This window comes from Crocodylus siamensis, chromosome 2 (assembly GCF_052110815.1).
Source record: "Crocodylus siamensis isolate JL-2025a chromosome 2, ASM5211081v1, whole genome shotgun sequence".
Classification (NCBI taxonomy): Eukaryota; Metazoa; Chordata; order Crocodylia; family Crocodylidae; genus Crocodylus; species Crocodylus siamensis.
In genome coordinates, this window is record NC_143396.1 from 9268721 (window position 1) to 9292904 (window position 24184).

Here is a 24184-nt window from a genome sequence, read left to right on the forward strand (position 1 = left end):
AGTGCTATTGCATAGTTTTCTCCTGTCTGTTCGGATAGCATAATAGAAATCATACCCATGCATGATTTCTTGGATTTCCACAAATCCTAGAGATCATACCCATGTGACAGCTGTTTCATTGAACTCTTATACCCCTTTAAAGATAGTCATAATAAGCTTCTTAAATGAATCCAGCTAGAGCCGAGAGTGCTTACTTGAATTACCGCGGGGCATTGTGAAGTGTCCCTGAATAAGAGCGATGACACTTTCAGATATGATGAAGATCATTCTCTGATAGTAAAGCACGAGTAGTTGATATCCATGGATTTGTGCCAGTTGCAAATTTTCTAATTGAATGTACAGTTCTTGCTTAGTTTCTAGCAACTGTTGAACTTCAAAATCCAATTTCTTTCAAAGGAGGAGGCAGGGTAGATTTGTACCTTTTGTAGACAAAGTACAGCAGAGAGAGAGAGAGAGAGAGAGAGAGTGTGAGCTTTCGTGACTTGGTGCTCACATTTTTTGAATGCTGGCTCAGCTATAGTTGCATTACAAATTTCCTCTTGTCCAGAATGGGGGATAACATACCCTCGGCTTGCTCAGGACCCTTTCCTTTTCATATTCATTGTAGGAGATGCATAGGATTTTTAGATAATTCCCTCTGTGATGATATTTCTTCACACATGCATGGGAAACCAGAAGGCTTTTTCCTATATCTTAGATTTTTGTCGTAGCTGGATATTTGATCAATGTTTTTAGGCTTGTTTGGGTTTGGGGTTCACACGAGCGTGCCCAGGTGCTGCAGTGCTGATCATAGGACAGATTTGCAAGGGTGAAATTTGCCTATTGCAAAAAGGCCTATGCATCGCTTCTCCCCACCTCTGGATGTTGTGTCTGCCATTTGCACATGGATAAATTTTACTCTGTTAAATACATTAATGTTTTTAAAGTGCGTAAGAATATTGTTTTAGAAATAATTATTAACAAAGAATCAATTTAAATTATTTATTAGGATAAATTTAGCTTTCTTTGGGGCAGTTTGTAGCCCCTGCATGGCAGCACTGCTCAGAAAAAGTGAACGAAAACCCAGCAGCCTATTTTCAGTTGAAATTGCAAGTTGTATATAAGTAATCAAGAGCCTTCTTCAAGCTGGGATGCTAAATTAAAAGCTTTCAGATTCATATTTAGGTACTATCAAAGACCAACCTTTTGCTGCCAGGCAGCTTAAATGATGTCATTTAAATTTAGATTAAAAAAATAAAAACAATATTGTGTTAAATTATCTGGGTTTCTATCAGTAGCATAAGTAAGGAAATTTGATTTGGTTTACATGTCTGTTAACCTGAGTGTCTGAGTGAATTCGATAACAAAGGAACTTGGTTTAATTTTCCAAAAGAAAATATTTTATTCCCTTACCATACCACAGTAACAGTTGCTTAAGCAAGGATTGACAGAGATAATTATTAATTCCAGAACTCTCTTCTTTTTTGGTGTTTTTAAAACATTGTAAAGTAATATGAGACACCTGACCACCAGCTGTCATCCTTTTTTTTTTAAAGATATACTCTCCATTTTTTTAGGATATGCTCCCTCCAAAATTTTACTGTAAAGATCAGGGAACCAATAGGCAACTTCTGTGTTCATGCCAGAAACCACAGAATTTGGCCAAAGTGCAGTATCCTGAGCATCTCATTTATACACATGTTGCCCTACCAGCATGCGGCACTTCTCATATGATTAAGGCAAATAATGGAGGGAGACTTTCAAGGGAAAGGGCCTGCAAAGGGAAGTCGTAAGCACTAAGGGCTTTGTAGTAAACCCTGCATAAACCCTTGGGGCTTTCTCCAGTAACGAACACAGGACTGGGGAGGGCTTTTGGGGCCACCATGTCCAGTGCTCTGCATTTACAGGCAGTCCTTAACCATAGGAGTCCTCGAAATTGCCACTTTGACCCCTCACCCGCTGCTACAAGGAACCGAATCTGAAGATGCAGATAGGAATTAAAAGCTTGTTCTGCTTGCTCAGCATCTTCCTTCCCAGGGGCACGAGTGTGGTACTGGGGACATTGGCCCAACTGCCAGTGCATGATATATAACTGGCCTGAAGAGACTCATAGATAGTGGGCTTTGGGATGATTTTGCTTAAAACATGAGACTCAGAGTATTTTCTTTGTTCTTCCCCTCTTTTTCTCAATTATGACACCAAATAAACATCGGCTCTTAGAAATGAGCTGTCCATGAGTTGGACGTGCCGTAAACCAACGGACGCAATGAAACGCCGCTCTAGCTGTGATGGCCTCTTGGTGCGTGGTCTTTCCGAGTGACTTTTCAAGGACCGCATCCTCCTGGCTATGATGGGGTTGAGTTGAGATTGGCACTCTGGGCCATTACCGCCATGCCCAAATGAAGCCCTGATTTTATATCAATGTTGAACACTTGGCTTGATGAAGTTGGGGGAGTTCAGATGGTTGCAAGCATGACTTCTACACGCACGCTCAGCAGAGCGAAATATGGTTATTAGCTGCTTCATGGCAGTTTTCAACTGAGCTGTTAAATGGCTGCAGCCAAGGTTTGCTACACTGAGATCATAATGCACGGTCCCTGTTGCCGGTTTTCGGCTTGAGTTTAAACAATACGTTGGAAGAAAAATAAACAAAGTGCGTATGAAATTGGGGCCAGATTACACCAGAAAGAGGCAAGCACGGCCTTGGAAATGTTCTCTTTGCTTTATGAGTCAACGTTATTCAGATGTCAAACGTCCTCATCCAAAATGAATAAATAAACCACATAATCGGAGCGATTCTTCCCATTTTGGGGGCTCGTATACTGGCAGTAGTGCACCATACCAGATAACGCAGATAATCTGCCGCAGAATAATTAATGATGCGGCTGGGCATATTTTTTTGATGAATGCTTATGGAACCTGGTGACAGGCGTGAAATTAGAAAATTCCTTCAGCGCCCTAAAATATAAATAGCTTTCGGAACTGAAAAGAGTTTCACAGCTGAAGATTTTGTGTTGAGAGGAAAAACTTTTCAACCCCCACCCCCTCTTTCTTCTTTGCAAGTTGTTTGTCCATTCACAAAACAAATACTCTGAAGCCCAGTGCGGCTCATGGGAATAAATTTCAGGTCGAATTAGTACAGTTTCCTTGCTGTCAGGACGGTGGAATTAATGGTGTTTTGATGACACGAATTTTGAAGGGCGAACAAAGAAGCTGAAGGGAGGGAGACATGACTCCTTAGAAGCGCGGTCCTCCTCTCCCCCAGTCTCTCTTGTCTTCCTTGTCATCCGTCTGCCAATCTCCCTGTCCATGGTTAGTTAAAGGCGCTTTTTATCCTCTTTTCTTTCCCACAGAGTTTGCCAGATCCGGGCCAGTGCCTGGGTTCCAAGGGGACACGCTGCAGTTGGCCTTCATCGACTTGAGACAAGTAAGTCTTTGTGTTTTTGTTTTTTGTTTTTCTTTTAAGATGTGTGACTGAAGACCATCAGGTCTTAAGGAAAAGGGAGGGGAGGGGAAACGGCATTTGGGGATTCACGCCAGAGACCTATATTCTCCCTTCCCCCCCGCTCGAGGCCACCTCCTTGCTTTAGCTATCTGGGGTCCTTGGGATGGCGGAGGTGAAAAGGTCCGATGGCGTGCGAGGGAGGTAGAAAGACGCGAGTGACCCTAGGCGATGGCCAATTGTGCTGCCGTTGGCTTCTGTAGACATGGCAAAAAAGATAGCTCTGAGGCTCTCCAAGCTGACACTAAGCAGGTGTTGCTAACAGAGAAAGCAGTGATGCAGAGACCGCCTGCGTGGAACACTTTTGTTCGCAGATAATGCCCGGAGAAGCATTTCAGGAGGGCGAAGGAATTTGCATTCTGGGTTGTGCGGGGAGGGTCTATGTGTCTGTCTTTTTTTCTTTTTCTCTTTATTCCCTGCCCCCCTCCCTGACTCCCTCTTTCACAGACAGTCCCCAGCCATGAATGACTAAGTGGCTGTTTATGACGATGATTACAAAAGGCTCCGCCCACTGATGCCTGCCTCCCGAGGGACCCCGCTATAGCCGTGTTGACCATAGCAGGTACCGAGGCACTGCTAGGGCTTGGCAGACCGATTTAGGGGAAAGGCCCATTCTAGCAAGCCATTTGTTCTGGATAGAAATGGGCGTTACTGATATACCAGGCAGGGGGAAAAAAGTAAGCTGGGCCTGTCATCTCTTGGCACCGAAGATGGATGGGGTTGGATAGAAAGTCTGAATGAAGTAAGACTCGATGACTGATGCTTCTCTCCTATTAAAACAATCTTTTTTTGTCTGTTTAGACCCCTCTTCTTTGTGTGTCCTGCCATAATGATGCAGTGCCTCTTGTTGTCAGGGTTGATGTAGCTTGCATTCTGAAAATGTTCAAACGCACGGGTTATTTCTTACATCTGCATAATCCCTTCGATCTATGATCTCGCCACCGTGACTCTGATTCATGCTGGAACAGCTTTTCCCTCATAATGGGTTTGAGACTCTTCTCCAACTTGGATTGATGCTTGGTGCAGTTTGTCCTCCTGCGATTTCTTGTGCAAAGCTGCATTAGATTCCATAATAATAATGATAATAGTAATAGGACTTCATGAACTCATTTACGCTTCAAAGTTCAGTTCTTTGTGGTTCCCGGGCCTGTTCAATAAGGTACTTGGGCATGCCATGAAATGTAAAGTCCGTTTGCAAAATGGTCATAGATGCTACACAGAATAGAAATGCATTGCCATTCCTGTATCTGATACTTTTATCTAGATATGGCATTTTGGCAGTGTGGAGCTGTCTTTAAAGTGTGCATGACCCTGATGTATTAGGAAATCTAGAAGGTTTGGTCCTTCTCCAGATGTGTAAGGATGAATAAGGGGTTTTTTGCAGAGGGAGGTTGTGGCATTTCCAAAGAATGAAATGCCTTCAAAATGTTTCTCAGAGGTTTAGTGTTAGCTGCAAGCCAGTGCATGTGAAAGGTTAATATGGTTCCTAAGGATAAAATGCAGGCCACTGAATCCAATCTGAACCAGGAGGTAGCTAAAGGATGGTCTTCTCAGCGTTTCTGCTCCTTCATGACTAAGAAAACTGATGTAGAGGAGAGTACTTAGGTTTGTTGTCTGAGTTCCTGTTCCAAGGTGTATGCCCAATATTTTTTTCATGTATGGTAGTACTGGGATGATGATGTAGTTGGGGATGGTCCTGCATTGCAGGGGGTTGAACTAAACATGACCTTCTGAGGTCCTTTCCAATCCTCATTTTCTATGATTCTAGAGTGATGTCTTTTTAAATTTGGATCTTCAAGTTTTTTTTCATGATTTTGTCCAAACTGACCTGAGCCAGGGACAGAGTAAAATCTTGACATACTTACACTGCCTAATGAAGTCTTCATATTCAGGTCAGGCAGCATCCCATTATCTTATGAGCTTCATGAGTTACTGATACAAGGAGGGTATTGCTCAAGTAGTAGATAATCCTTGTGTGTCATTCTGAGACCCCTGGAACTGGCCTATAATTGATTTTTATTTATTTTTTTTATACGAGTACATGCTTGACTCTTTAATACAGGACAAGTTCCTTGTGTCTCTTCTGTCCTCTCTGCAACTTCACTGAGATTCTGATCATTTCATAAATTCTCTGTAGCTAACTCCTTGCAGCTAGGACTACTTCTCCGGGGCTAGGCACCAGCCCAGAGTGTTTTTTGCAGGACCATCGGACATACCAACCAACAGAGTGGAAAACAGATGGAAGAAAGGATGCATGAGGGTTACGACAAATACAGACCGGTGTTTTTTTTTTTTTTTTTAAGCTGCGCTCGTCTGGCAGTGAATTTTGTTTCTCTTCATTGGCTGTTTTTTCTCAAGTCACTTACCATTAACACAATATTGATTTTAAACAACACCGAAGGGAAGGAAGATACCAGTTAAAAGTGTGTGTGTATTCGACCTACTCTGCTGTTTTCAGGAACTACAGTGTTGTTGTTTTTAAAGGGATGCTGCCAACTTAAAATCTAGAAAGTCTTTTAGCCTTTCATAAAAAAATAAAAATAAAGTGTAGTTTCAGGTCTTGTACCTACCTCTGAGCTGTCCTGCCAACACTTGTGGTTTTACAGTGACATTACCTGTTTTTCAAATGCTGTTCCTGTCTTCTGTGGGTGAGTGAAAGAACGGCACAAATAAGGGAAACTCACTAATTCACTGTGAAGGGGAAAACATGACTCTACGAAATGCTGTCCAAAGTAAAGTGGCAGATTGAGAATCGCCGTGTTTTCATCCAAGTCTTTCAAAAATGGTAGTTCTTGGCTGTTGCAAAACAATAGAAGGTAGAAAGAGTGTTTTAGAGCAATGTGAGATTTAAGTCCCATGAAATGAATGGCTGATAAATGCATTTCCTGGTGCAACAGCTGAACTTGAGTGCAGATGAATAAATGAACGTCTCGGATATGAATCCTTGTAAGAAAAACATTAAACTTGACTATATCATAGCCTGAATGGAACAATGTCCCTGTTAATTCCAATGCAATAAACTCTGACTAAATGAGTAAGTTCTTCCTTTATAAAGGAGAGGGCCCTGATGCTGCCCTTTATTGGAGGGAATCGGGAGCAGCTTCACCCCTGCATGGCATGGCAGAGTTGATCTGAGCTGCTGCTCTGTTGCTGCCAGAGGTTGATTTCAAGGCTCTGGCTTAGTAACGAGAATCAGAAGCAGTGCCTGAAACTTCAGTCCCATGACTGATTTTTCCTCCTATGCAGGGACAGTTTTAAATCTATCAACACCTCTAATCTAGAGATAAGGTAAACAGATGCAGCTCATCCTGCTGCAAAATGTTCTTTATATAATGGCTGCCCCCTGCAGAGATACTCAAGTTTTTGTGTCTTTAAAGAGGAAAGTGTAGGAAGATTTTTTCCTTTTACTTTAAAAGCAGACTTAATCCCCATTTTATGCAAACCTTGGACTGAAATTTGGTTCCCTAAATGTGGTTGGTTCTGAAAATATATTGGATAAAGTTGACTAAGTGATTTCGGTTCCCAGGTCTCCTCGTCGAAAGTGGTGTAGGCTTTTAGTAGTCTAAAAAAGCGTTGATGACTTCCTGGAAGACTTGGTGTCGGCCCCAAGCGAGCATACGGCTGAAGTTCGCTACTGTGCGCTCTCCATCTCTCAGCCAGCTGGAAGTGTTTTAGCTTTTCATTTTAATGGGTTTATTGTAGGAAGGCTGGTTGGAGAAGAGGGTTTTACATTTTCCTCCGAAGCTGCTGCTGTCTGGGGCTATCCTGATCTTTCCTCGAAGCCAGCTCAGCAGTCGTGGCCAGTTTCCAAGAAGACTGTCTCCTGCACTTGCCAATTTTTTTTTCCCTCTGGGCTCCAAAGGGTAACCATCTTACCCAGATTACAGAGGGGTCCTCACTGCAGGGTCTTACATTTGTCAAGTAGATTTTGAAATCTGTCAACTATCGAGTGGAGGTGTGGACTCGCAGGAAGACTCTTTTGCTCACTCTGAAGGTTTTTTAGGGTGTTGGGAGAAGTGCTTCTGTCACTTGTATCCTTTGCAACAGTAGTTCCTTGGCAGAGCTTGCGAACTTGAAAGGCACCTCTTCAAATCCCTTTGGTGGGCTGAATGCTAGCCAACTTCTGACTTTGAGGGTATAACTGCCATTTTGCTTACCACTTGTCACATGGCAAACATTTTAATATGTTCTTTTTACTGTGTTTCAAAGCCAATTGTGGTTATTGTGGGTTTGTGTTGGATGGCAGCCAGCGACCAATCAGAGGTCTCGCTCTGATGTATTTAATATTTTTCTCATTATCTCTCATACAAATACTTAACAATAAAAGAATGCATCACTCAAGTATACAGTTTCCTCCCTGCCCCCCTCCGTCTTTCCATGTTACCTGTAGAGATATCAGTGAGCTGCTTTTTTGTGTGTGCAAGAAGCATGTAATGAGTTAAAAATGGGATACAGGCAGTTCTCAGACTTGTGACACGATTGGTTTCTGAAAACCGCATCTTAAATCGAAACGTTGCAACTTGGAACCGATTTCTCCGCCCCCCCCAATAGGAACAATGTTATAAATGGGGACTGGTTCTTGAACCAAAGCCCAATACCCTATTTTCATCAAAAGCAACCCAGAATTTTGTACTCAATCAATTTATAGATGAGTAATATAGCTACATGAATGTATTTATATTGTAAATAGCAATCACGTTGATTTGGAAGGACTTCTTTGAGGTGACTTTGCTGGACTTTTTGAAGGGCTCTTCGCTGGAGTCTTCTCAGGAGTCTTGACTGCAGGTTTTTCTGGAGCCTTGTCTGCTTTCTTAAAAGTGTCCAAGAAAGTTTGGACAGATGTTCTCCAGGGAGACAGGCGATGCAGCCAACTTGTTCGCTGGTATGGCATTGGATCAAGCGTCGTAAAGTTTGAAACTAACGTCAGAAAGTCGAAACAGGGTGGCAGTTTATAAACGTCTCAAGTGCCATTCTTTGTAACTCGCAACGTTTTAAGTTGAGGACTGCCTGTACTTCTAAATAACCTGTTGGCCACTTGCAAAGGAAGATAGAGGTCGTTCTAATGTTACTTGATGAAAAGCAATAATTTTGAAACGCATAGATTTCCAGTTTAGCCTCTTTATAGATTTCATAGATTTTTGTAGATTTCATAGACATTAGGGCTGGAAGGGACCTTGGAAGATCTTCGAGTCCAGCCCCCCACCCCAGCTGGGGTCATAGGATCCCAGCAAGATAAACATCCAAATGTCTCTTGAAGGTGTTCAATGTAGGTGCTTGAACCACCTCCGGCGGCAGGCTATTCCAGACCTTGGGGGCTAGGACAGTAAAGAAGTTTTTCTTTATGTCCAGTCTAAAATGGTCATGGAGAAGCTTTATATTAAAATCTGATCAAATTAAATATTTGCAGGTTTAGCTTCTCCTTTTTCTAAAAGGCTCTCTTCACCTTCCCTGCTCTCTGCTTTGGGTCCTGCTGGTCAATTTTGTGGTGGAAGCAAATGCGCTCCCAGCTGCCCTTGAAAGACAGAAGCATAATGCCATGGCCATGCAAAAGTGTGTCCTTGGATAATAAGCCCTGATTCTTCCATTTCTTGTAGGTAAATTTGGTTTACCATGTGGAAACTTATGTGCCTGTAGCCCTGGGCCATGCCTTGATAGGGGCCCCTGCTCTCCAGATAAACATGTGGTGATGTATAAAAACACTTGTTACATGCAAAAACCAGCTTAATTCTTTCTTTGATAAAATACATATAGAGTCATAGAGAAGCAGGGGTGAAAGGGACCTCCAAAGGTTATCTAGCCCACTCCCCACTGTGAGGCAGGGTCACCCCTATCCAAACCATCCCATACAAATCCATTGCGCTAACCTCTTAGCAGCACTATGCAGTCAACCTTCACAACCACAAGACATAACACCCTCACCTGGTAAAGCAGGGGGATCACGGCATGCAATGTCTTGCTTATGTATGCAAAGTTGCTAAAATATGCTGGATAGATCCCAGGAAGAGGACCATGTCCCCCCACCAGAGAGGAAGGCAAAGCCCTCTACAGTCTGTACCAATCTGACCATGGGGTAAAACTCCTTCCTGACGCCAGATACAGTGATCAATCTGACCTTAAGCTGAGGGATGTGACCCTCTAGCCAGGAACCTCTGGGTTTAAGTCCCAGCAGCAGTGTTGGTGCAATGTAGTGGAATTCCCCAGCCTGGGCCCAGTGCTTTTGAGGGAAGGTTTAAAAGAAAACTCTGACGTGTATCTGCAGGAGGGGAAAAAATTCTTTCCTGGTCCTGTGAGGGAACCAGCAAATCATAGTAGCATGAGAAATATTCCACTGCCTCCCTATATTTGATCATGGATAAATGCCTGGGGAAGCAGTGGACTTCATCACTGGAGGTGTTCGAAAACAGAGGTTGGACAAGCATGGGTCAGGGATGATCAAGGTGTAGTTGTACCTATATTTGATCATAGATATTTCAGCATAGGATTTCTGGTCTTAATTCTGCAGTTCCCTGACTGGCTGGGTTTAAGATAGTTATGTTACCTCAAACATAGCTTTCTGGAGTTCAGTTGTGCTCAAATAACACCTCTGGACCCCTAATTATTTTTGCTACTCTTCCCTGGATTCTCTCCATTTGGTCAACATCTGTTTAAAGTAGTAGGATGTTCATGGTTGATGATCGTGTTCATCTTGTTAGCAACCAAGAGCCACTTCAGAATGGCACATGCTGCACTACATACTTCTTACAAACACAGATTAAGACATAATTCCTACCCTGAAGATCAGTTTATAATCTAAAGAGGCAGCACAGGCAAAAAGAAATGGATACAACCTGCAGCTGACAGGATATTTCCTAATAATTAATATCTGGTGGTATAGCACTCAGTCTGGTGGTGATGGTGCTTTCCAAAGGATTTACAAGGGGCAATTGCATTGGGCTTGTATAGTAACGATTCAGTTGCCTTTGTCCTCTGACCTAATGCCTCTGGTTTATGAAGTCCAAAATTGCACAGATTTCTCTTACTGCTAAATCACTGAAGCAGGATGTTGGCTGCCTTGATTCCCCTGCTTTATCTGTGGCAGACTAGGGCATTGTGTCTATATTGTGTCAGGGTTGTTGGTCATCTTGGGTAGAGTTTGGATTATGGATTGCATAGGATGGCTTGGATAGTACTGGCTATGAGGGCATTGGCTATGATATCATGTTGGGGTTGATCCTTCCTCAGGCAGGGAGTTGGACTAGATGACCTGTGGAGGTCCCTTCCAGTCGACTTCTCTGATACTCAATGAAATGTATTAGAGAAGCACATATCAAAATTGTGCTGTATTATCAGCCCGGGGGCTCTTTAAGCGTGTGGGCCTTCCTGGATTCCTCAACATTTACTTTCCCTTCAAAAATGATCTGAAATCAGACAATCCAATGCTAATTTCATAGAGCGTGCCTGCAGGTCAGTATTTTCAAACATAGGCACTGACTTCAGACTTCCAAATCTGTATTTTGGGTCAGGTGCCCGTCTTTTGAAGATATATATCCTCTAATCCTTTATTTGAAAGTAGGACAATTTATGCAAAGTCATGGATTCCTTAAAAATCCATTTCAATAAATCTCCATTGTATTTAGAACTACTGCGTTGATCGCCTGACCCGACAGGAGACTTCTGAAAAGTTAAATGTGGGGTTTAGGTCATTGGTTCTCAACCTGTTTTAGATTCAGGACACTCCTTCTTTAAGGTACCCGCCCCTTGTTCAGCTCAAGACGCGGCTCAGAAAACGCCAGCTCTTACTTTGCACGCATTATTTGATTAGGGAAAAAATAATAGAGCAATTTTTCTGTTGCAGGGCCAAATGTTTTTAACACTAAAATTCCTGTTTGAAATAGCTTAGTTTATCTCATGAACCATATTTGCAAACCCAACATTGCTAACATTGCATGGCACTTTGCAGCATCCTTAAAAGGATCTCCAGGCACCCTAGAGTGCTGTGATATCCTGGCTGAGGATCGTGGGTTTAGGAAATGCTCTCCAAGGCAGGGTCTCTTTAAACTTCTTTGCCTCTGAGGCTGAATGGCAGAATACCCACTTCACCCATCAGCAAATTTAAATTACCAAGAGTCTGGTGTCATGGGAGATTCAGCGTATCGCTGGCAAAACCAGGTGTAAAACCTAGCAGATCCTAATCACTGATTTCCTATGGTCCAACCATGAGACGGCTCTGTTTGCTCCACTGACCCAGGATATGCCAGGACTATTTCTACAGTACCCTCTGTGCTTGTAGATGCCCTCTGCAGTCCTGTTGGCCCTGAAATCTCCTTTACACTTGGAGTGCTGAGAGAAGTGGAGGGAGAGAGAAAAAGAGAAGAAACAATGATGATCTTTATCAATGATAGGTATATCCTTAATTTCCTCACCTTATTGTCACCTAGTCCTTCTGCCTCAGTCCTTATTGTCACCTAATCCTTTTTTTGTCCTTTTTTCCCCTACTCATCCTGCTATATTGGCTGGGATGATGTAGTTGGGGCTGGTTGGGCTTGGACCAGGGGTTGGACTAGAGATGACCTCCTGAGCTCCCTTCCAACCCTCATTTTTCTATGATTTCAATGGTATAAAACCAAGACCCTGCACCGTTCTCTGCAGGAGCCAGGACTCTGAATAAGCACTGCACCTCTCAATGGACATGGATGGAACCAAACTCCCCAGCCTCTCCTGGGATTTAAACTTCTGAACTGTGGATCTAGCCTTGTGATTTAAGTTACAGCAGCCTCAGGGACTGCTCAGCCTTCCAGTTTCTTCTCTGTGTACCCCACTCAAAGTGTGTTCCAGCCTATGCAGTCTCATGATCCACAGAGATGGCTCTCTGCTCCCTTGGGTGCACCTCTGTGCTAACACCTGCATAGACATGTTTATTCTCCAAGAAGGGTTTGGGGTACGAAAAACTAGCTATCTTGCAAAGGGCACCTTTCTTTGAAAAGCATGAATTGCCTAATGCTAGATGTTGGATTCACAAAGGAAGGATGGTTCAGCGTTTCTGCTGGAAATCACTGACAGTAGGCAGCTCCCCTTACTCTGCCAGAAGAAGAAAAAAAAATGGAGGTCAAAAAAAAAGGTACAAAAGCCACAAGTTCAGACTGGATATGCAGCCTTGACTCTGCATTTTCTTGCTTTGGGTGGGTTTAAGCTAGTCTTCATGTGACTTTAAATGCAACTTTTTGGAGTTCAGTTACATAAAGATCACACAACTCTTGCTCCATTCAGCTGCTTAGACTCCCTCAGAAGCCATTGCCCCTTCTCCAGGACAGATGTCTTGGCATGCTGAGGAATTGGGGAGCTTGGATGCTCCTTAAACCCTTCAAATGAAAAATCAGGAGTGCAGGCGCGTTCTGTTAGCGCTTCTATTGCTTTGAGGAAAATCTGCCTGGATTTCTTTCATTAGGGTGTAGCTGTGGATATTGTTGGTGTGTCGACATGCTTAGGGAGGGAGGGCAGTGTCTCAGTCAGAAATGTTGTCATTAGAAGGAGAAAATAAAAAAAAAATTAAAAAGAAATGAAATGGGGGGGGGGGCGATATTTTGCTACCTTCTTTATCCCTTAACCTACTCAAACTATTGCACAACCACATTGGGCCAGGTTTTTGTGGGGCACTGACACGTCTAACTAACTGAAATCAAGGTGTTTAAAATGGTTTTCAAAATCTGGCCTCTTGTCCAGTCTCAGTCCTTCCTGTGTTGTTCCATCTCATGGTCTGATTCTTAAGAAGGTCTAATGGGAATCGGTGGGATTGCTGCGGCCAGTATGTGTTGAAATGTATCAGCACCGGGTGTTGGAAAGATCAGTTAGGAACATAAGAAAAGTGAGAGGAAAGGATTTTTATGGGTAATATTGTTTTTTATTGGACCAGTTATGCAATTGGTCTATATCCCTTCCAACTCTGCAGTACCTACTGCTGGGACTTTCCTCCAGGAGTTGGCGCAACTCCCTTTTGAACTGCGTTAAGCCTCCACATCTTGTGGCAACGATTTCCACCAGGTAATTGCATGTGGTATGAAAAAGAGCTTCCTTTGGTTAGTTTTAAGCCTGCTACCTAATGGTTTCATTTTATGACCCACTAGCTCTAGTATTGTGGTGCTTGGCTGTAACCTCAATTTTATTTTATTTATTTATTTTTGTTCAAGCTGTCCACTTCTGGGTACAGTGTAAGTGCTGAGTAGCTTTTGAGGAGGATCGTGAATTTTTTTTCTTTCCAATATTGCCAGGTGGAGTTGTGAGAACAGTACAGGAGGAAAAGTGTAATGAGAATGCCCATTTCTATTTTAGTTTGCTGTGTCTTAGTGTGAGTTGTTTTTCCTTGGATGATGGAATAAGCAATATATTCAGTCGGGAAAGACTGGTTCTACTGAAAACCTCGGTGAATGGGGAAGCTGCATCTGGACTGGGAAAGTTTCTTTTTGAACCTGATCCTGAGTTTTGCCAAACCTCCTTTTGACGTGTTGGCTGTTGCTTCCTTCCTGAAACCAAACCGTCACTGCAGGCATCTGCTATGGTGAGCGGCCGCGACTGTCAATAGCTGGATGCTCTTGGCAAGTTGGGGGGTAACAGCAAACCTCTCCTGGCTGTGACTGCAGATGCTCTGGAGTTGTGGGAGATCAGGAGACAGTTGTCTAATGAGGGAAATGGACACCGGTTGAGTCAGAAGGCCCACTTTCACCTTTAACCTGTTGATTTGAGGCAGGATTGATGGTGGCTAGAGAGGGCCAGAGGTGGCTGCCCTTAACCTCCGGAGGATTCCTGCCTATGCAACTCAATATACACACGTGAGCAATGCATGTTTGGAAGCTGTCACTCTTAACCTGTCTAGGAGAACAGTGCAGGCTGCATCCATAAAGAAACCTTTATTGAACTGTCATCGTTTGGTGTCTTAGATTCACCTTGTAGGGTTGTCGTTAAAAGTACTTGTCTTACTACTTCACGAAACAAGGAAGTGACAGTGAAATTCCACCCCGGCGTTGCTGGACCTGATGGTGGGTAAGTCAGGGCTGTGGTGCAGTGCTATATCATCACAAAAGTAGTGTGGCAATGGTTTCCCATATATATATATATATTTTTTTTTTCCAAAGTGCTTTCTCCCCTTCAGAGTGTGAGTGGAGTTGATCTTTTGTCATCCTAGCGTAAGGGCACATCCCCTTTTCGAGAAAGGACTCTTGGTGTGGTCGTCCAGTTGAACAACCCGTATTTCAAGGTAGATTATCATTTGAGTTTGGTTACGAATAGGTGAAATGCTGAAATACGCAAACTGGTGGCAGGCACGGTTCTTTGGGCCGATATGATGTCTTTTATTAGACCAGCTGAGTAGCTGGGAAAAGTTGGAACTGCCTTAGATCAACACAGCAACAACCAAAAACCCAGCAAATTGGCAGACAAAGCCTACCCCATCTGGGAGAAGAGTAGAGGATGGTGAATTTTGGGCATGTCCTTTTTATGCTCTCCCTCAGTCTCGGGACACAGGGCTGGATGGACGTAGGTTCTGACCTAGTAAATGGCCTTTCAATCTATGAATCTATTACTCTTTCTTTTGTTAGGTCTTTTTTTTGGTGGAGGGGTGTTGTAGCTCTGATAGTCTAGGCAAAGCATGAGGCAGGGATTTTTGTGGTTGGTATCTTGAAGGTGGAGTGGTGCGTATGTGCTAAGAATGTGCAAGCTTTCTGTAGTCCTCTTCCATCAAAGCTACCAGCCTAACCACCCAGCATTGTTCTTGGCCTTGGAGTACCACATTTCTCAGAAATTGTGAATTGTTTTTGAGATTTCCAAAGGCAGTTCTTCAGAAAACCTTTCAGTTGTCATGATCTTCCAGAAATATCTTCCTTGATAACTATTGAATTGTCATGGTCTTCCAGGGATTCTCCTCTAAACCAAAGCCTTATTTTAAGGATCTGTTTAGTGCCAGAGATGTAACTGGCACTTTACAGGTGATCAAAAAAGACTCAGCCCCTGTCTGGAAGTCTTAGCCTAGCATGAACATAAGAAAATATTGGGGAGCCAGTCCAGGAAAAAGAAATTATGGAGAGCTTCTTGGAGAAGGCACAAACAGAATATTAAAGCATTGAGAAGGTGAGATTGTATTGATAGGACAAGCGGACTAGGAGAACAGGATACAAGAGAAAAAGGCCATGTGAAATGTAGGCAAAAGTTGAGGAGTGGGAACTTGAACTTGATGCCTTAAAAGACAGCAAGCCAGTGAGAGAATTTGGGAAGTGCTGACAAGGTTGGAAAGCCAGAAGGGGATACTAAAGGAGAAAGGGACTGGCTGTACAAGGGTCTCCACAAATCCAGGGCTAGGATATCAGGGTCATCTGTTAAGTGAACTGTTGCGTTGCTGGGGAGCTTGCAAGACAGAGGGACGCAGCTGAAGTCTTTGAAGTATTAAAGCTCCGCAGTAATTGTCTAAATAAAATGTTCTTAATTTTTTAAGGCCAGAAGGCACTAGTGTGAGCCAGTCTGACCTTCAGGACAGCACAGGCCGTAGGGCTACACCTAGTAACTCCTGGTTTAAGTCTAGTCTAGCTTAAGCTACAGCATGTCTTTTAAAAAGGCATTTCTTTTCTTTTATCAATTTTATGCATTTCTTTTCTAATATCAATTTTTATTGATTAATTGACAGCAAGGTGGCACTATAAAACAGCAGATTTTACAGCAAACTGTACTGAAATTCTCTTCCAGTGATGTCCTGCTCCCATATTCCCCTTTTCCACGTCTCCCATTCGGTAATTGTATAAATCATTTGCATTTCTTTTGCTCTTATTCGTATTTCACAAAATATTAGTTAATCCTGGATTTTTCTTTATCAAGGAATAGAAGCATCCCTAGACAAGTTAAACTTAATAGGCCAGACAAAAAGCTCCATCCGTTTCTCATAGTATCATTTTGTTATCTGAGCAGAGGGTAGCTCAGCTGGGAAATTGGGGTGTTGTTCTGGGAAATTGGGGTGTTGTTCCTAAGCCGCTTATCTGATTTTTGGCTTTCCTTTAAGATCTAAAGCTTTCTCAGCAAATGTATTCAGGACTGTATCTTCTTGCTGCAATTACAAAAATACATTTTGGAGGTGGTGTCTCTCTGCTGCCAGCAAGAGTAATGGGAGAAAGAGCTGGATTTTATTCTGGCCAATGTGCCAACAGAATTATTGACTTTCTAACTGCAGTCCAAAATGTAATGTATGTCCTTTGACTGCTGTGTAAGACTACACTAAAAGCAGGCCGCACAGGCTCCTAACACTGAGACTACTTCATGTGAGCTACATAACATGCAGCTTAAGGCCTCTGGCAGATGTTATGCTCAAAATGCAATTACACTGCTAATCGTGTCTTAAATAGTAACCTGGATATGTGTTCAGAGCATTAATGGGGCCACAAAAAGTAAAACCAGCCACAAAAACGTTACCCGAAAAATGTGTGCTCTCTTTGTGGTCGGTTCCATCGTGCTCTGGGGACGGCACTGGGCCAAACTGGGGCCTCGGTACGGTCCCGGAGCCAGCCGGCTCTCAGCTGAGCGTTGGTCACCCAGCTTCCAACTTGGTGGCGCAGGGGAAGCCCCAGATTGTGACCTCAGGGCCCCCCTGCATTAGCAAGTCGGGTGCAGTTGGGACTAGATCCCCGATTCCAAAATCATGCATCCTGCCGTGCATGTATGGTGTGGCAGGAGGCGCTGTGCTTGGGATCGGGATCACATCCCATCTTAACGACAGGACTTGTATCTTGTTATGACCAGGGTTGTTCCTGAGAAGATCTTTGCTTTCGTAGATAATGTGAGTTGATTTTTCTTTTGGAAAGAACGAGAGTAGCTTACCCTGCTTAACATGTCAGGATGCGTAAGGTTAGATGAGGCAAAATATGCACGTCGACAGTTTGTTTTGAAGTCCGTAAATCCTCGTTTCCTCCCTCTCACGGTAGTATCACTGTTTGCTGGGGGGAGGAAGCAGGTTCCAAGCTAACATGAATTTCCTCAGTAGTAGGGAGCTGGTGTGCATGCGATGGGGTAGACTTGAGTCCAGACCTGAGCGGTATGTTTTTAAGTTTCCAGATCTGTGGGTAAGAAGGTAATATGCACTTGTTAAAAATGGAGGCAGAGTTGCCATTAGCCTTGTAATTGTGACATCCTCTTGACAAGGTCCCTTTTTTCAAAGTAGAAACTACACTTGGACTCGCTTGTGCAGCACTGAAAATAAAATTAACCTGATGTTACTTTGAGAAGCAAATGGTGAGCAATTCCTACAAGTCCCTAGACCCTTGTGCTTTTCAATCGGGTACATTACAAGAAAGGGCGTTCATTTCTAGGTGCATTTAAGCATTTTCAGGCGCTCTGTCTGCCTCAGTTGGAAGCAGACTTCACGTGCCAGACAGGTATTGCAGCAATGTTTTGCAGTGTTTATTTTCCCACGTAATCCCTCCTGCTCTTTCTAACAAATTTTAACTCGTGTCTGCAAGTTTGACCCCCATGAAATGACGCATTATTCGGGTCACGCGCTCATACGTATTAGTCTCCTGAGCAGTCCTCCCAGTCATTCATAGAAATTCTTCCTTTCTGTCAGCCCTTCCCTACGGCAGATCCCGTCAGCGCTATGTTTTAGCGTAACAGCTAGCTGCCGTCATGTCTTGTGGATCGATACTGTGCATGCTTTCAGTGTTTAAGTTACCACTGTGGTCTGTTGGTCTTGGCTGAGGCGCGAGAAGCCTGATGATGAAATGACACTCGATCTGCCGCTTGCCAGATAGTGTAAACAAGCACATTAGTTGGCCGGCGGATCGGCACGCTAATTGCAGAGCGAGACTGTTGCTTGAATTGATCTATTAAAGACAGCTTCAGGGAGCTGCTGCATCATCCTTTTGTATCATTGCAAAGCAACCTCTTGCAAAAATAATCTTTCCATTAACTGGAAAAGTCTTGCCGCAGCTAATGGGATCTGAGCCCGTCTCATCTGTTAGGGCACTGGGTGAAAGGGGCTTGCACCATTCTTTCTGAGATCTCCAAGGCCAGAATTAAGAGGCAGACTTTGGGCACTTTTTGATGCTTGGTGTCTGAGCTCTACTGAAGACTGCGTGACTGTCACTGTTGAGCACCAGGATTGCTAAAAATTGTGTTGTGCCAGAACCTAGATTTCTGCCTCCAAAATTGCAGCCTCCTTCCCTCCCTCTCTCTGCTATATCAACTGAAAGAGAAATGCTCCTGGTAATAGTGCTCCCCCACATCCAGGCTCTCACACAAGTGCATTATTTTCCGTAGAAAGCAAGGATATGCTTTGTTCTCAATCAGGTTGTGCTAAGCCTTAATAGCCCCTTTGCCCCACATGTATAGGTCTAATTCCAGCCCCTGGCTTGGTGAATGCCTGAAATGCTGCATTCCTTGGAAAGGTTGAAATCCTTGGAAAAGGATACACAAGGAACAAATTTTTTCAGCCTCCCACTGGATTGTAGGGTTAAAGTTGCTGAAGGGGAGGGGAGGTTACACTTACCTTCAAGTTGGTTGAAAAACAAAGTTTAAAAAAAAAACCCATGACACTTTGTCCATTGCTGTTGATTTTGAAGTTTTGAATTTTGGTGAAAAACTTTAAGAAAATTCCAAGCTGCTTAAATTCAAGTTGCTTGGATGGTACGCGAAAGTCACGAGGTTTCTGTTACCTGATGCACAGAGACGGAAAGGGTATTCAAGTTTGCACTCTGGAGTTGGACCCCGTCTTATAACCCTTAGAAACCAAGACCAGATTTCACACGGGACACGCATCATCTACACCCAAGGCCTCTGGTGCTGATGGCTTTTCAGGGAGAGGACCGTAGACTCGGTGGACCTCCGGTCTGATTGCAGCAGGGCAGCCCCTAGGACTGGGGCAGTAAAATCCTTAGAAAAGGGTTCCTAGCATGAAAATCTGTGCTCATGTTGTGTGAAACAGTATCTAATGGACTGGAGGCAGATATTCCTCAAGACGTGCTGGAAGCGAGCTTGTAGCCAAAGCTATTCCAGCTTTTCCATCAAATGGAGTCAGCTCACCCCCAAGAGAAGAAACCACATTGCATATCAAGCTGGGTTCTGCTTGGCAGGCTACCAGACTCCCAGACACCAGAAATCACGTCCATCCAAGCAGGAGAGTAAATGTTTCTCAAAGCTAATTGTGATAAATGTGCCAGAATTTAATACCTTAATATGGTTGCTGACATCGCGTCTGATGTGGCAATCAGGAATGAAAGTGAAATGGATACGATTGCATTGTTTAAAGATTGAGAGACCTTGAAGAGAGAAACCTGGTAGGTGTGTCACGTCACCTGAAATAGAGCTTCAGCACTGACTCGCAGTGAAAACCTGCTAATTAAGGTCGATTCCTCTTCTAGACGGAGCGACTTGTTCTCATCTAAACATAGGGCTGAACTCTGCAAGACCCAGTCCAAAAAGGTCGTGAGCGCCGTGCTGTTGTTTTGATTACAAGATAAAGTAAAAACGAATGCATCTTTTATCCGGTAACTTTGAACAGATTTGTACAAAGTCTGTTTTTCTATTCTTCCTAATGCCTAAAGTATGAGCCGGGGGGAGGAAGGAGGAGAGTGCTCTTTGTTGAGGCCATTTCTTCCCAGAATGTATACCCCATGCAAAATTACTTTTCAAAAGTGTTTGAAAACAATTGCTTCTGCAGGAGTAGGAACTAATTTGAACAGCCAGTTCTGTCCTTGAGATTTACATTCCAGGATGCCAGAAGAAAATAGCAGATTGGAATTTGCTTCGTGTTTGAGGTTAGTTTGAAAGAAGTCCGGCACTCTTATTGAGGGTGGTTTTTATATAGCAGCTCTCAGTGGAAACAGTTTGTCTTTTATATTTTTAGGTTAAGGGATTTCTTTAAGGTCAAATTGCGTTCATGCAATTTGTTCGACTGTCTTCCCTGCCTCGTTAGAAATAGGCATGATTATGAGCAATGACATAGGCCCCTAACTTGCACCGCAGTCCCACAGGCACGACATTCCCATGCTTTTGTCACAATGGGGCGGACTGTAACCCTCCGTAGGAATTTTAGAGTAAAATCCTGCTCACCTTATTCCAAGCAGTTCACTGCTTTGAAGACTTTTATTACTGATTTTTTTTTCTTTTTTTCTTTTTCTTTTGAACATAAATCCCAGTTTCAACAGGAGCAGCACCAACCCTGTAAAGTGACATGATTCCTATTCTGACCTCTTGCTTTAAGTCTCATAAAACCAGTGGGCTACAGAGCGAAAACACCGCTAGCTATTTGTCCCTGACTCCGCTTTGGCATCTCATAATGATCTAAAGATAGGAGTTGATGTTGGCTGTACCATCGGGGGGAAACTGAAGGCTACTTGTAACATTGAATGCCTTCCTTTCTGGCAATGCCTCCAAGGCCATACCTGCCTACCAGAAAAAAAAAAGTGTTCTGGATGGAAAACCTGAAGGGACGAATATTTGTGTTCAGGTATTTACATGTAACCACTGCACGGATAACCTCTGGATACATTTGTATGAAACGAAACGCTTGTTGCTTGCAGTCCGGTATTCCTCAAGGAGAGTATACTTTTTGTATGCCCCATATATTCAGACTGTGTTCTGTTTATGGCAGAAATGCTTTAGTTTTGGTGGGGAAAAAAATTAAATAAATGTCTTTCAAGGAGGAAAAGGTGATGTAATGGGCTGTGGACTTAACTTTTTTTTTATTCCTCCGTTCATCTGATCACACTTATGATATAAATAGTGGAAAAAGGCACAAATCTATTGAAATGTAAACCACTTTATTAAAGCTCTCAGATTCCTTGCGCACAGTGCTCAAGCAGAGAGCTGCATCCATTGGCTGTTTCCAGCACATTAGCAGCAGCATGTGGAGCCATCTGTCATGGCTTGGAGGTGTTGAGTAGATTCAGCAGTTCATTAAGCAAGACCAAAAAAAAAAAGTATGTGTGTGTGCATGGGGGAGGGGTTAAAAATCAACTTTTATAAGCAGGAGATGGAAGTCTGAAGAGTTGGAGCTTGTGGTGACCTGAGCTGAACGAGGCAGATGCTGTGACAGGGTAGTGTTTCCCATCAAGGCACTGTGCTGTTCAAGGCAGTTGCCTCTTGCTGGTCCAGTAATGCAGAAAGGAGACTCCCCAAGCAGCAAGAAGCAGAGCTGGTGGTTTCAGTAGGTGGCACTCTCCTCCCTCTGAAGCAATACCCCGGGAACATGCTCCTGCTGTGGATGCGTGCTAGTGTCCTGCAATACTTTCACATTTGGACACACCACACCAGTTTATACTCAAGAGCAGGGGCCTGACCGGGATTGTTTGGGTTGCTGGTCGTGGGGAACGTGACAGGCATCAAGGAGATACGGGGAAGAACCTTCTGCTCCAAAGTGATGAATGCAAAAACATGAAATAACAAGTCCTGAAGTGGATGGACAGAGTGAATAGGGACCCGTTAGTCTGCAAATCCCAGAACACTAGAACTAGGTTCAAGTTCTGAAATTTGTAGAAAAGAGGTTTGACACTAACGAGAAAAAGTCCTTTTTTTATGCAGCACATAGTTACCTTGAACTCATTATCACAGGAGCTTGGAGAGGCAAAAAATGTTGCCATGTTCAAAAAGGGACTAGACAAATTCATGGATGCTCCTCACCCGGAGCTTGCTGTACTTCGTAAGTGCTGCTTGGGTACAGCTTGCAGCAGCTTGACAGGTCTCTGCAGTGGAAGAGACTGAATACAGTAAAAACCGAATATCCCGTTTTTGTAGCCAGATGTATGCATTCTCCCTTTTTTATTTCTTTATTTCGTCACTTCTTCCTTTTTGATGCACGCAGAGGGATGAACCCTTTTTAATGAGTCTTCCTCTGAAGTCTGTTCCATGTATAAAATGAAGGTGCCTTCCTTTGTAAATTGCTTCAGGATTGCCTGGTTCATGTGACAGAACGATCAGTCACTCGACTTGTAGTTACGAAAGGGCTGTGTTTAAAGTGGGCAGTTCTGCTACTCAAGCACGCAGTAACGGTATCCACTTCTCTATTTGTTATGTTCTGGACAGTCGCTTTTTAAAAAAATGAGTTTGTTAAGCCTAAGAAATAAATCACCAACTTGTTCACCTGTGCAGTGAAAAACCCAGTATTAAGTCCAGCAGTGTAAAAATGTAAAGGAGTTATGCGAGTTGAAATGATGTGGTTCTTTTCCTTAATAGTCTATCTTTTTTGCTTCTAACCTGTAACCTACCACACTTTGCAGATGGGTTGCTGTCGGGGATATACACGTTTACAGGTTTGTGGTTTTTGTATGCACATCTCTGTTTCTTTCTAATTTGCACCCAAGAATAAATATGACTTTAAGGTTTTCTGCCAGGAGGGGATGCTACAAGAACAGTAGTAGCACCAGCCCAATTTTAAAGAGAGAAGATGGAGTTCTTTTGGGCGAGTAGGCATCAAACTGTGTCTCCGAACTTGGCATCCCAAATGCAAGCTTCAGGTTCCAGATTTAAAAAAGAATCAATTGTACATTTTAGTTAATTCAAAATGAAAGTTTTGAATTAAAGCTGGTGGGGTTGCTGATTCCCCATTAAATGTTACTTTGAAGGATGCATGCAGAGTATTTGCACAACTTAATCTACAAGCACAAGAATGTTTGGACTTGCTGCCAATGTTGGAAGGCTTATTTTTTAATTGTGCCTGTTAGCAGAGTTTTTGGGTGTATTTTTCCCCTTAAACAAGCACTTCAGTGTGTTCTAATCAAATCAAAATCTAAAATCTTCTCCAACAGTCAAGCATTCACAAGAAACCATGCAACAGGGACACCAAATTCATTGGGTGGAGAACATCGCATTCCATTTTTAGCTATGGTCTGTGGACCAGACATAAATGTAAATCGTAGGACTACTATTTTTTTCTCTCCCTGCAGTGTTGTGAAGAAGTCCAGACATGGGAATTGAGAACGAGAATGAGGGTATAGTATTAGCAGTCATGGCCTCTTATTTCTTCCTTTAAAGATGAAGAGGACCTGAAGCAGTTGGGTGTGTTTCAGAAAAAACTAGGGGGAGTGGGGATTTGAGCAAAACTGAGCAAAATCTGGCCTTTTACTTAGTAACTAATTCTGTAGTTATATTTATTTGCAAATGGTGCATCTAGCCTCACTTTGTAGGAAAATCTCTGAAATGCACCGGCATTTCTCCCTTTGCTTCTCTTCCATTCCCATCCCCATTTGTCTTTCTCCCTCTTTATGACTCCTTTGTTCAGTGTGTTCTTCCTTGCAGCAGATCTGAATTTGAACCCACGTGACTTCCATTTACGATGCCTGATTGCCAGGCATAGTTATGAAACACAACACACTTACGGGCTCAGTGGTGCTATGCTTGCTAGCACCACGTCTGAACAGGACCTGGGGGTCATAATTGACCATAAAATGAATGAGCCACTGGTGTGATGTCACTGTGAGCAGAGCAAACAATATGCTGGCATGCATCAACTTATGCATCTTGAGCAGAATTAAGGAAGTCATTCTCCTGCTCCGCTTGGCGTTGGTGAGGCCACGGCTGGAGCGCTGCATCCAGCTCTGGGCGCCACGCTTCAGGAAGGATGCGGGGAAACTGGAGAGAGTCCAGAGAAGAGCCACTTGTATAATTAGAGGCCTGAAGAGCAAGCCATGCGAGGAAAGGCTGACAGATGTGGGACTGCTCAGCCTAGGAAAGAGAAGACTTTTTGGAGGGGATTTGGTAGCAGCT

The 24184-nt window shown here is 43.3% G+C and overlaps 1 protein-coding gene across 3 annotated transcripts in view; it reads left to right on the top strand.

Moving 5' to 3' along the window:
- The window catches only part of EXOC6B (exocyst complex component 6B), a 431011-nt gene that overhangs the window by 322691 nt on the left and 84136 nt on the right, over window positions 1–24184 (top strand). For all 3 annotated transcript variants that reach the window (XM_090035133.1, XM_090035134.1, XM_090035135.1), the window contains one exon: window positions 3333–3406. In XM_090035133.1, the coding sequence (XP_089891259.1) occupies window positions 3333–3406 (74 nt within the window). The remainder of the gene's footprint in view (window positions 1–3332; window positions 3407–24184) is intronic.